At 49.9% G+C, this 13012-nt stretch overlaps 1 protein-coding gene across 1 annotated transcript; it reads left to right on the top strand.

Moving 5' to 3' along the window:
- Positions 1-380: 380 nt before the first annotated feature.
- On the top strand, positions 381-12948 carry LOC125374527 (sialin-like; the record flags this gene model as incomplete). Its single annotated transcript, XM_048385429.1, has 5 exons — positions 381-574; positions 4632-4725; positions 6789-6934; positions 9303-9390; positions 12859-12948. Coding segments are annotated over exons 1-5 (463 nt in total), but the record flags the coding sequence as incomplete, so codon positions are not given.
- Between the last annotated feature and the right edge of the window lie 64 nt (positions 12949-13012).

The following is a 13012-nucleotide window of genomic DNA, read 5'->3' as shown; positions in this document are numbered from 1 at the left end:
TACAGAAAAGCGCCAAAATTCCAAGCTTTCTGTTGTCTCATAAACGTAAATACATTCCCTGTGTAGATTTCTATCATGTTTTCTGCATGAAATGTATTGCCACACATCCTTTGAATATTGAAGTAACCGCATCTGTGCATTTTGTAACCTGTAATTGTAGATATAATTATTTAAATATGCCTACCGACAATGAAAATAGTACTATTCTATGAATATTAGCTTCCTCGGTGAAGCGGTAGTCAAACCAGCTGTTTCAATCAGTGGGGGTTTATTGTGATTTAATCAGAATTGAGTAAAATCCAAATTCATGGTAGAATGGGTGATTATTACAGTTCTCATGTCTTTTATGTGTATTTATGTGCAACCAAGTCAAAATTAATTGATTTTGTTATACATAATTTATGCAAATAAGCAGCTTATCTGGAGCTCTGCCCAGTGCTGAAGGGTCCTCCATATCTGAGTTGAGTCTTCTGTTGTTTCAGGCAATGTCTATGCCCTGAGAGTGAATCTGAGTGTCGCCATTGTTGCGATGACCAAGAACAGAACAGTTCTTCTGAATGGAAATGATACTGTGGTGAGTTGAACAGCTTGATGCTTAGTGTAGACTTAGTGTAGACTTAGTGTAGACCGTCCCCGTGGTGAGTTGAACGGCTTGATGCTTAGTGTAGACTAAGTGTAGACTTAGTGTAGACCGTCCCCGTGGTGAGTTGAACAGCTTGATGCTTAGTGTAGACTTAGTGTAGACCGTCCCCGTGGTGAGTTGAACAGCTTGATGCTTAGTGTAGACATAGTGTAGACTTAGTGTAGACCGTCCCCGTGGTGAGTTGAACGGCTTGATGCTTAGTGTAGACTTAGTGTAGACTTAGTGTAGACCGTCCCCGTGGTGAGTTGAACGGCTTGATGCTTAGTGTAGACCGTCCCCGTGGTGAGTTGAACGGCTTAATGCTTAGTGTAGACTTAGTGTAGACTTTGGGTAGACCGTCCCGGTGGTGAGTTGAACAGCTTGATGCTTAGTGTAGACCTAGTGTAGATCGCCTCCGTGGTGAGTTGAACAGCTTGATGCTTAGTGTAGACTTAGTGTAGACTTAGTGTAGACCGTCCCCGTGGTGAGTTGAACAGCTTGATGCTTAGTGTAGACTTAGTGTAGACCATCCCCGTGGTGAGTTGAACAGCTTGATGCTTAGTGTAGACTTAGTGTAGACTTAGTGTAGACCGTCCCCGTGGTGTGTTGAACGGCTTGATGCTTAGTGGAGACTTAGTGTAGACTTAGTGTAGACCGTCCCAGTGGTGAGTTGAACAGCTTGATGCTTAGTGTAGACCGTCCCCGTGGTGAGTTGAACAGCTTGATGCTTAGTGTAGACTTAGTGTAGACTTAGTGTAGACCGTCCCCGTGGTGAGTTGAACAGCTTGATGCTTAGTGTAGACATAGTGTAGACTTTTGGTAGACTGTCCCCGTGGTGAGTTGAACAGCTTGATGCTTAGTGTAGACTTAGTGTAGACCGCCTCCGTGGTGAGTTGAACGGCTTGTTGCTTAGTGTAGACTTAGTTTGGACTGTATCCTTGGTGAGTTGAACGGCTTGATGCTTAGTGTAGACTTAGTTTAGACCGCCTCTGTGGTGAGTTGAAGAACGGCTTGATACTTAGTGTCGACTGCCTCTGTGGTGAGTTGAACGTTTTGATACTTAGTGTAGACTTAATGTAGAGCTCCTCCGTAGTGAGTTGAACAGCTTGATGCTTAGTGTAGACATAGTGTAGACTTAGTGTAGACCGTCCCCGTGGTGAGTTGAACGGCTTGATGCTTAGTGTAGACATAGTGTAGACTTAGTGTAGACCGTCCCCGTGGTGAGTTGAACGGCTTGATGCTTAGTGTAGACTTAGTGTAGACTTAGTGTAGACCGCCTCCGTGGTGAGTTGAACAGCTTGATGCTTAGTGTAGACTTAGTGTAGACTTAGTGTAGACCGTCCCCGTGGTGAGTTGAACAGCTTGATGCTTAGTGTAGACTTAGTGTAGACTTAGTGTAGACCATCCCCGTGATGAGTTGAACAGCTTGATGCTTAGTGTAGACTTAGTGTAGACTTAGTGTAGACTTAGTGTAGACCGTCCCCGTGGTGAGTTGAACGGCTTGATGCTTAGTGTAGACCGTCCCCGTGGTGAGTTGAACGGCTTGATGCTTAGTGTAGACTTAGTGTAGACTTAGTGTAGACCGTCCCCGTGGTGAGTTGAACGGCTTGATGCTTAGTGTAGACCGTCCCCGTGGTGAGTTGAACGGCTTGATGCTTAGTGTAGACTTAGTGTAGACCGTCCCCGTGGTGAGTTGAACAGCTTGATGCTTAGTGTAGACTTAGTGTAGACCGTCCCGTGGTGAGTTGAACAGCTTGATGCTTAGTGTAGACATAGTGTAGACTTTTGGTAGACTGTCCCCGTGGTGAGTTGAACAGCTTGATGCTTAGTGTAGACTTAGTGTAGACCGCCTCCGTGGTGAGTTGAACGGCTTGTTGCTTAGTGTAGACTTAGTTTGGACTGTATCCTTGGTGAGTTGAACGGCTTGATGCTTAGTGTAGACTTAGTTTAGACCGCCTCTGTGGTGAGTTGAAGAACGGCTTGATACTTAGTGTCGACTGCCTCTGTGGTGAGTTGAACGTTTTGATGCTTAGTGTAGACTTAGTGTAGACCATCCCCGTGGTGAGTTGAACAGCTTGATGCTTAGTGTAGACTTAGTGTAGACTTAGTGTAGACCGTCCCCGTGGTGTGTTGAACGGCTTGATGCTTAGTGGAGACTTAGTGTAGACTTAGTGTAGACCGTCCCAGTGGTGAGTTGAACAGCTTGATGCTTAGTGTAGACCGTCCCCGTGGTGAGTTGAACAGCTTGATGCTTAGTGTAGACTTAGTGTAGACTTAGTGTAGACCGTCCCCGTGGTGAGTTGAACAGCTTGATGCTTAGTGTAGACATAGTGTAGACTTTTGGTAGACTGTCCCCGTGGTGAGTTGAACAGCTTGATGCTTAGTGTAGACTTAGTGTAGACCGCCTCCGTGGTGAGTTGAACGGCTTGTTGCTTAGTGTAGACTTAGTTTGGACTGTATCCTTGGTGAGTTGAACGGCTTGATGCTTAGTGTAGACTTAGTTTAGACCGCCTCTGTGGTGAGTTGAAGAACGGCTTGATACTTAGTGTCGACTGCCTCTGTGGTGAGTTGAACGTTTTGATACTTAGTGTAGACTTAATGTAGAGCTCCTCCGTAGTGAGTTGAACAGCTTGATGCTCTGTGTAGGCTCAGTGTAGATTTAGTGTAGACGGCCTTCATGGTGAGTTGAACGGCATGATGCTTAGTCTAGACTGTCTCCATGGTGAGTTGAACGGCTTGTTGCTTAGTGTAGACTTAGTGTAGACCGCATTCATGGTGAGTTGAACAGCTTGATGCTTAATGCAGAGCTCCTCCATGGTGAGTTGAACAGCTTGATACTAAGTTTTGACTTCCTCCATGGTGAGTTGAACGGCTTGATACTAAGTTTTGACTTCCTCCATGGTTAGTTGAACTGCTTGACACTAAGTTTTGGCTGCCTCCGTGGTTAGTTGAACGGCTTGATGCTTAGTGTAGATATAGTGTAGACTTAGTGTAGACCACCTCCGTGGTGAGTTTAGCAGCTTGATGCTTCAATTTGTGGACTATGTACATGTTTTGTTTGTCCGTGATATAACACATCAGAATTATTTATTGAGAAGAACTGGTAAAAGTAAATAATTTTTAGAACAAAATAGAATATGAGAGTAGCTGGAACACAAAACAAGTTATATCTGTGATGTAGCACTCGCAAACTGTTATCTTTTTGAAACTAATCAACAAACAGACAAACTGATCCCCGTGGGGATGCCAGGTTAGAAAAGTTCCGCAGCAGCCAATGGATTAGGTGGTCAGACTTAGTGACCTGCTGGATTTGCGTGTCATCGTCAACCAAAGAAGTGGATTGTTGCTCACAATATCAATCACTGGATAGTCTGGAACCAGATTGATTATTGATGGGCAGCTTCATATTGCTAGAAGATTGCTGTGGCGTTGAACAACAAGCAAACAATTCTTATTATGTGCAACGGCGGGAAGGGTGGTCCAGTCGTCTAAGGCGCCATGATTGGCTGTGCAGAGTTGCGTCCCTTGGGCACGCCAGAAGCCTATGATTGTTGGTTTGAATCCCGGTTCGGCTCGATTATGGTTATAGGTTTGTCAGCACCATACCCATGCTCGTGGGTTTCACCGAAGTGGTAAACGTCTGAGACCTGCATCACTTTGGGCTTTCCTCCCACATTAAACGGACACGCTGTGATATAACTATAATACTGTTAAAAGCGGCGTTAAACCCAACTCACTCACTATTGTGAGCTACATTCAAACCCATTAGGGTACTAGCATACATTGATTTAGTCACCCGGTCTGACACTTGATCTAATACGTTGCCTTATATGGGGTACTGATGAGAAGTTCTAACCAGGAATCCCCACAGGGCAATGCATGTGAATGCTGCTCCTTCTTCTGAAAAAACTGTGTAGATTGTAATTAAAAAAGGGAGGTATTGTTGAAAGCAAGCCTTGGGTTGAGGAAGTAGGTGTTGATATGCAGCTAAGTCCTCTCCAAACTCCAGGAGTCGCCGGCTGACTTTGACTGGGACAACAACCTCCAGGGAGCAGTGCTGGCCTCCTTCTTCTACGGATACATCTTAACCCAGTTGCCTGGAGGTGAGTTGGTGGTCGCGAGGCGGTGGGGGTGAGACTGTTGGGTGAGGCGGTGGGGTGAGGTGGTCGTCATGAGAGGTGGTTGTGAGTCGGTGGTCGTGAGGCGGTGGGGGTGAGGCGGTGGTCATGAAGGGTGGTTGTGAGTCGATGGGGGTGAGACTGGGGGGGTGGGGTGGTCATGAGGGGTGGGGGTGATTCTGTGGGGGTGAGGCGGTGGGGGTGAGATGGTCGTAATGAGGGGTGGTCATGAGGAGTGGTTGTGAGCCGGTGGTCATGAGGCGGTGGTCATGAGGAGTGGTTGTGAGCCGGTGGTCATGAGGCGGTGGTCATGAGGAGTGGTTGTGAGAAGGTGGTCATGAGGCGGTGGTCATGAGGAGTGGTTGTGAGCCGGTGGTCATGAGCCGGTGGTCATGAGGCGGTGGTCATGAGGCGGTGGTCATGAGGAGTGGTTGTGAGCAGATGGTCATGAGGCGGTGGTCATGAGGTGGTGGTCATGAGGGGTGGTCATGAGGCGGTGGTCATGAGGGGTGGTCATGAGGGGTGGTCATGAGGCGGTGGTCATGAGGGGTGGTCATGAGGGGTGGTCATGAGGAGTGGTTGTGAGCCGGTGGTCATGAGGCGGTGGTCATGAGGAGTGGTTGTGAGCCGGTGGTCATGAGGCGGTGGTCATGAGGAGTGGTTGTGAGCCGGTGGTCATGAGCCGGTGGTCATGAGGCGGTGGTCATGAGGCGGTGGTCATGAGGAGTGGTTGTGAGCAGGTGGTCATGAGGCGGTGGTCATGAGGTGGTGGTCATGAGGGGTGGTCATGAGGCGGTGGTCATGAGAGGTGGTCATGAGGGGTGGTCATGAGGCGGTGGTCATGAGGGATGGTCATGAGGGGTGGTCATGAGGCGGTGGTCATGAGGGGTGGTCATGAGGGGTGGTCATGAGGCGGTGGTCATGAGGAGTGGTTGTGAGCCGGTGGTCATGAGCCGGTGGTCATGAGGCGGTGGTCATGAGGAGTGGTTGTGAGCCGGTGGTCATGAGCCGGTGGTCATGAGGGGTGGTCATGAGGAGTGGTTGTGGGCCGGTGGGGCTGAGGCGGTAGTCGTGAGGCGGTGGTCGTGAGGCGGTGGTCGTGAGGCGGTGGTCGTGAGGCGGTGGTCGTGAGGGGTGGTTGTGAGGCGGTGGTCGTGAGGCGGTGGTCGTGAGGCGGTGGTCGTGAGGCGGTGGTCATGAGGTGGTGGTTCTGAGGCGGTGGGGGTGAGTCGGTTTGGAAGAGGTGGTGGTCATGAGGAGTGGTTGTGGGCCGGTGGGGCTGAGGCGGTGGTCGTGAGGCGGTGGTCATGAGGCGGTGGTCGTGAGGCGGTGGGGGTGAGTCGGTTTGGATGAGGTTGTGGTTGTGAATTGATGTTTGTGAGTGGATGGGTGAGTCAGTTGGGGTGAGTTGGTTGGTTTGATTTGGTTTGGATGAAGCGGTTGTCGTGAGGCGGTGGTTGTGAGTCAGTGATCATGGGTCTTTGGGGATGTAAATTTTGATATGTGTTAATTATATCATTGCGAAAAAGCTGTAACATTTTTTTTTAATCCTCACTCACTTCAGAATGCACACTACGAGTCACAATGTCATGCATGAACACAAACACCAATATCTATGCAGTTAAATGTGTATATTTTACTTATCCTGCATTACATAAGGCACAATGGTCTGACCACCAGGGGCTGTGAGGTAGCCTAGTGGTTAAAGTGTTCGCCCGTCACGCCAAAGACCTGGGTTCGATTCCCCACATGGGTACAATGTGTGAAGCCCATTTCTGGTGTTCCCCTGTCGTGATATTGCTCACTCACTTACACTTACCACCAAAGTCCTTACTGGAAATGAATGACAATCTGTCAGCGTCTTCAGTGTCGGTGTCGGAATACACGCGCCAAATATGTCATTACTGCCTTCGAACGTTCCTCAGGGCTGATGGTACAGTGCTGCTAAGTTAGCGAAGGAGAGAAGAATGATTTGGGGGCATGGTGCAATATGTAATGCAGGATCAGTATATAAAATAAGCATCAACCTCTGATGATGGAATTCCCAGGGTTCCTGGCCACGAGGTATGGAGGGAAGTATCTGTTTGGAGGAGGAATCTTTGTCACAGCCGTCCTCACCATTCTTACGCCGGTGTTCGCCACCTGGAGTGTGTATCTCCTCATCGCTGTCAGGGTCATCGAGGGACTGTTTGAGGTGGGTATCTCCTCATCGCTGTCAGGGTCATTGAGGGAGGGACTGTTTGAGGTGGGTATCTCCTCATAGCTGTCAGGGTAATCGAGGGACTGTTTGAGGTGGGTATCTCCTCATCGCTGTCAGGGTCATTGAGGGAGGGACTGTTTGAGGTGGGTATCTCCTCATCACTGTCAGGGTCATCGAGGGAGGACCTGTTTGAGGTGGGTATCTCCTCATCTCTGTCAGAGTCATCGAGGGACTGTTTGAGGTGGGTATCTCCTCATCACTGTCAGGGTCATCGAGGGAGGACCTGTTTGAGGTGGGTATCTCCTCATCTCTGTCAGAGTCATCGAGGGACTGTTTGAGGTGGGTATCTCCTCATCACTGTCAGGGTCATCGAGGGAGGACCTGTTTGAGGTGGGTATCTCCTCATCTCTGTCAGGGTCATCGAGGGACTGTTTGAGGTGGGTATCTCCTCATCGCTGTCAGGGTCATCGAGGGACTGTTTGAGGTGGGTATCTCCTCATCGCTGTCAGGGTCATTGAGGGAGGGACTGTTTGAGGTGGGTATCTCCTCATAGCTGTCAGGGTAATCGAGGGACTGTTTGAGGTGGGTATCTCCTCATCGCTGTCAGGGTCATTGAGGGAGGGACTGTTTGAGGTGGGTATCTCCTCATCGCTGTCAGGGTCATTGAGGGAGGGACTGTTTGAGGTGGGTATCTCCTCATCACTGTCAGGGTCATCGAGGGAGGACCTGTTTGAGGTGGGTATCTCCTCATCTCTGTCAGAGTCATCGAGGGACTGTTTGAGGTGGGTATCTCCTCATCACTGTCAGGGTCATCGAGGGAGGACCTGTTTGAGGTGGGTATCTCCTCATCTCTGTCAGAGTCATCGAGGGACTGTTTGAGGTGGGTATCTCCTCATCACTGTCAGGGTCATCGAGGGAGGACCTGTTTGAGGTGGGTATCTCCTCATCTCTGTCAGGGTCATCGAGGGACTGTTTGAGGTGGGTATCTCCTCATCACTGTCAGGGTCATCGAGGGACTGTTTGAGGTGGGTATCTCCTCATCTCTGTCAGGGTCATCGAGGGACTGTTTGAGGTGGGTATCTCCTCATCACTGTCAGGGTCATCGAGGGAGGACCTGTTTGAGGTGGGTATCTCCTCATCTCTGTCAGGGTCATCGAGGGACTGTTTGAGGTGGGTATCTCCTCATCACTGTCAGGGTCATCGAGGGACTGTTTGAGGTGGGTATCTCCTCATCGCTGTCAGGGTCATCGAGGGACTGTTTGAGGTGGGTATCTCCTCATCGCTGTCAGGGTCATTGAGGGAGGGACTGTTTGAGGTGGGTATCTCCTCATCGCTGTCAGAGTCATCAAGGGAGGGACTGTTTAAAGTGGGTATCTCCTCATCGCTGTCAGGTCATCGAGGGACTGTTTGAGGTGGGTATCTCCTCATCGCTGTCAGGGTCATCGAGGGACTGTTTGAGGTGGGTATCTCCTCATCGCTCTCAGGGTCATCGAGGGACTGTTTGAGGTGGGTATCTCCTCATCGCTCTCAGGGTCATTGATGGAGGGACTGTTTGAGGTGGGTATCTCCTCATCGCTCTCAGGGTCATCGAGGGACTGTTTGAGGTGGGTATCTCCTCATCGCTCTCAGGGTCATTGAGGGAGGGACTGTTTGAGGTGGGTATCTCCTCATCGCTGTCAGGGTCATCGAGGGAGGGACTGTTTGAGGTGGGTATCTCCTCATCGCTCTCAGGGTCATCGAGGGACTGTTTGAGGTGGGTATCTCCTCATCGCTGTCAGAGTCACCAAGGGAGGGACTGTTTGAGGTGGGTATCTCCTCATTGCTGTCAGGGTCATTGAGGGAGGGACTGTTTAAAGTGGGTATCTCCTCATCGCTGTCAGGTCATCGAGGGACTGTTTGAGGTGGGTATCTCCTCATCGCTGTCAGGGTCATCGAGGGAGGGACTGTTTGAGGTGGGTATCTCCTCATCGCTGTCAGGTCATCGAGGGACTGTTTGAGGTGTGTAAAAAGGGGATTGGTCATGGTCCTTCTGTCTGTGATGGCAATAGTTTGTGTGCATCGTTCACTTATCAGTCACTTATTAGTCTGATCCAGATTGTTTATTATTCATGGGCTGCTGTTATAGCTGGAATATTGCTGAGTGAGACGTTAAACAACAAACACACCAACAGAAAACTTAGCGAGCAGTCTCAGATAGCAGATCAAAAGTGGCTGCCTGGGCACAGGACACTTGTTTGTTCACCTTCCAATACAACACTGCTGAAGGATGATAACAGGCCTATTCACTCACTCAAATATGTGAATTTACACTATCTGTTGCGCCGAAGATGTTTTGAACCAATCACTCACTGTCTTGTTCCAGGGGGTGACGTACCCAGCCATCCATGCAATGTGGTCCAAGTGGGCTCCACCCCAGGAAAAGACCAAACTGGCCACATTTGCCTTCTCAGGTAGGTTTACAAATATCTAGTGTTCCAGCATCTTTACATGTGGCTGTTGTGTGGGTGTCTACCTGGGGACTGTGTTGGTGATGCCTGTGTGTGTGGTTCCCTTGCTGCGAGTTCAGTATCTATACATGTGTCTGTTGTTGTGCAGGTGCCTACTTAGGGACTGTTGGTGATGTCTGCATGTGTGGCTCCCTTGCTGCGAGTTCAGTATCTATAGATGTGTCTGTTGTGCAGCTGCCTACTTGGAGACTGTTGACGATACCTGTGTGTGGCTCCCTTGCTGCGAGTTTAGTGTCCATAAATGTGTCTGTTCTTGTGTGGGTGCCTACTTGGGGACTGTGTTGGCGATGCCTGCGTGTGTGGCTCCCTTGCTGCGAGTTTAGTATCTACACATGTGTCTGATGTTGTGCAGGTGCCTACTTAGGGACTGTTGGCGATGCCTGCCTGTGTGGCTCCCTTGCTGTGAGTTTAGTATCTATAGATGTGTCTGTTGTTGTGCAAGTGCCTACTTGGGGACTGTGTTGACGATGCCTGTGTGTGGCTCAGTTGCTGCGAGATCAGTGTCTATAGATGGGTCTGTTGTTGTGCAGCTGCCTACTTGGGGACTGTGTTGACGATGCCTGTGTGTGGCTCAGTTGCTGCGAGATCAGTGTCTATAAATGGGTCTGTTGTTGTGCAGCTGCCTACTTGGGGACTGTGTTGACGATGCCTGTGTGTGGCTCAGTTGCTGCGAGATCAGTGTCTATAGATGGGTCTGTTGTTGTGCAGCTGCCTACTTGGGGACTGTGTTGACGATGCCTGTGTGTGGCTCCCTTGCTGTGATTTCAGTATCTATACATGTGTCTGTTGTTGGTTGGGTGTCTACTTGGGGACTGTGTTGACGATGCCTGTGTGTGTGGCTCCCTTGCTGTGATTTCAGTATCTATACATGTGTCTGTTGTTGGTTGGGTGTCTACTTGGGGACTGTGTTGACGATGCCTGTGTGTGTGGCTCCCTTGCTGTGATTTCAGTATCTATACATGTGTCTGTTGTTGGTTGGGTGTCTACTTTGGGACTGTGTTGGCGATGCCTGTGTGTGGCCCCCTTGCTGCGAGTTCAGTATCTATACATGTGTCTGTTGTTGTGCAGCTGCCTACTTGGGGACTGTGTTGGCGATGCCTGTGTGTGGCCCCCTTGCTGCGAGTTCAGTATCTATACATGGGTCTGTTGTTGTGTGGGTGTCTACTTGGGGACTGTGTTGACGATGCCTGTGTGTGGCTCCCTTGCTGCGAGTTCAGTATCTTTACATTGGTCTGTTGTTGTGTGGGTGTCTACTTGGGGACTGTGTTGGTGATGTCTGCATGTGTGGCTCCCTTGCTGTGAGTTCAGTATCTATGCATGTGTCTGTTGTTGTACAGCTGCCTACTTAGGGACTGTTGGCGATGCCTGTGTGTGTGGCTCCCTTGCTGCGAGTTCAGTGTCCATAGATGGGTCTGTTGTTGTGCAGGTGTCTACTTGGGGACTGTGTTGACAATGCCTGTGTGTGGCCCCCTTGCTGCGAGTTCAGTATCTATACATGGGTCTGTTGTTGTGTGGGTGTCTACTTGGGGACTGTGTTGGCGATGCCTGTGTGTGGCTCCCTTGCTGTGAGTTTAGTATCTATACATGGGTCTGTTGTTGTGCAAGTGCCTACTTGGGGACTGTGTTGGCGATGCCTGTGTGTGTGGCTCCCTTGCTGCGAGTTCAGTATCTATACATGTGTCTGTTGTTGTGTTGGTGTCTACCTGGGAACTGTATTGGCGATGCCTGTGTGTGTGGCTCCCTTGCTGCGAGTTCAGTATCTATACATGGGTCTGTTGTTGTGCAAGTGCCTACTTGGGAACTGTATTGGCGATGCCTGTGTGTGTGGCTCCCTTGCTGCGAGTTCAGTGTCCATAGATGGGTCTGTTGTTGTGCAGGTGTCTACTTGGGGACTGTGTTGACAATGCCTGTGTGTGGCCCCCTTGCTGCGAGTTCAGTATCTATACATGTGTCTGTTGTTGTGTGGGTGTCTACTTGGGGACTGTGTTGACAATGCCTGTGTGTGGCCCCCTTGCTGCGAGTTCAGTATCTATAAATGTGTCTGTTCTTGTGTGGGTGCTTACTTGGGGACTGTGTTGGCGATGCCTGTGTGTGTGTCTCCCTTGCTGTGAGTTCAGTATCTATACATGGGTCTGTTGTTGTGTGGGTGTCTACTTGGGGACTGTGTTGACAATGCCTGTGTGTGGCCCCCTTGCTGCGAGTTCAGTATCTATACATGTGTCTGTTGTTGTGTGGGTGCTTACTTGGGGACTGTATTGGCGATGCCTGTGTGTGTGGCTCCCTTGCTGCGAGTTCAGTATCTATACATGGGTCTGTTGTTGTGCAAGTGCCTACTTGGGAACTGTATTGGCGATGCCTGTGTGTGTGGCTCCCTTGCTGCGAGTTCAGTGTCCATAGATGAGTCTGTTGTTGTGCAGGTGTCTACTTGGGGACTGTGTTGACAATGCCTGTGTGTGGCCCCCTTGCTGCGAGTTCAGTATCTATAAATGTGTCTGTTGTTGTGTGGGTGTCTACTTGGGGACTGTGTTGACAATGCCTGTGTGTGGCCCCCTTGCTGCGAGTTCAGTATCTATAAATGTGTCTGTTCTTGTGTGGGTGCTTACTTGGGGACTGTGTTGGCGATGCCTGTGTGTGTGACTCCCTTGCTGTGAGTTCAGTATCTATACATGTGTCTGTTGTTGTGCAGCTGCCTACTTGGGGACTGTGTTGACGATGCCTGTGTGTGGCCCCCTTGCTGCGAGTTCAGTATCTATACATGTGTCTGTTGTTGTGCAGCTGCCTACTTGGGGACTGTGTTGGCGATGCCTGTGTGTGTGGCTCCCTTGCTGTGAGTTTAGTATCTATACATGTGTCTGTTGTTGTGCAGCTGCCTACTTGGGGACTGTGTTGACGATGCCTGTGTGTGGCCCCCTTGCTGCGAGTTCAGTATCTATACATGTGTCTGTTGTTGTGTGGGTGTCTACTTGGGGACTGTGTTGACAATGCCTGTGTGTGTGGCCCCCTTGCTGCGAGTTCAGTATCTATAAATGTGTCTGTTCTTGTGTGGGTGCTTACTTGGGGACTGTGTTGGCGATGCCTGTGTGTGTGGCTCCCTTGCTGCGATTTCAGTATCTATAAATGTGTCTGTTCTTGGTTGGGTGTCTACTTGGGGACTGTGTTGGCGATGCCTGTGTGTGTGGCTCCCTTGCTGCGATTTCAGTATCTATACATGGGTCTGTTGTTGTGTGGGTGTCTACTTGGGGACTGTGTTGGCGATGCCTGTGTGTGTGGCTCCCTTGCTGCGAGTTTAGTATCTATACATGGGTCTGTTGTTGTGCAGGTGCCTACTTTGGGACTGTGTTGGCGATGCCTGTGTGTGTGGCTCCCTTGCTGCGAGTTCAGTATCTATACATTGGTCTGTTGTTTGTGCAGGTGCCTACTTTGGGACTGTGTTGGCGATGCCTGCATGTGGCTCCCTTGCTGCGAGTTCAGGGGGCTGGCAATCCATCTTCTATGTGTTTGGTAAGTATGTGTTCCCTGGGTTTCAGTGTGTGGCCATTAAACATGAATGTTAAGTTTCAAATCA

This window comes from Haliotis rufescens, unplaced genomic scaffold (genome assembly GCF_023055435.1).
Source record: "Haliotis rufescens isolate VD_foot unplaced genomic scaffold, xgHalRufe1.0.p SCAF_583, whole genome shotgun sequence".
Taxonomy (NCBI): Eukaryota; Metazoa; Mollusca; class Gastropoda; order Lepetellida; family Haliotidae; genus Haliotis; species Haliotis rufescens.
This window is presented reverse-complemented; position numbering and strand designations above follow the sequence as displayed.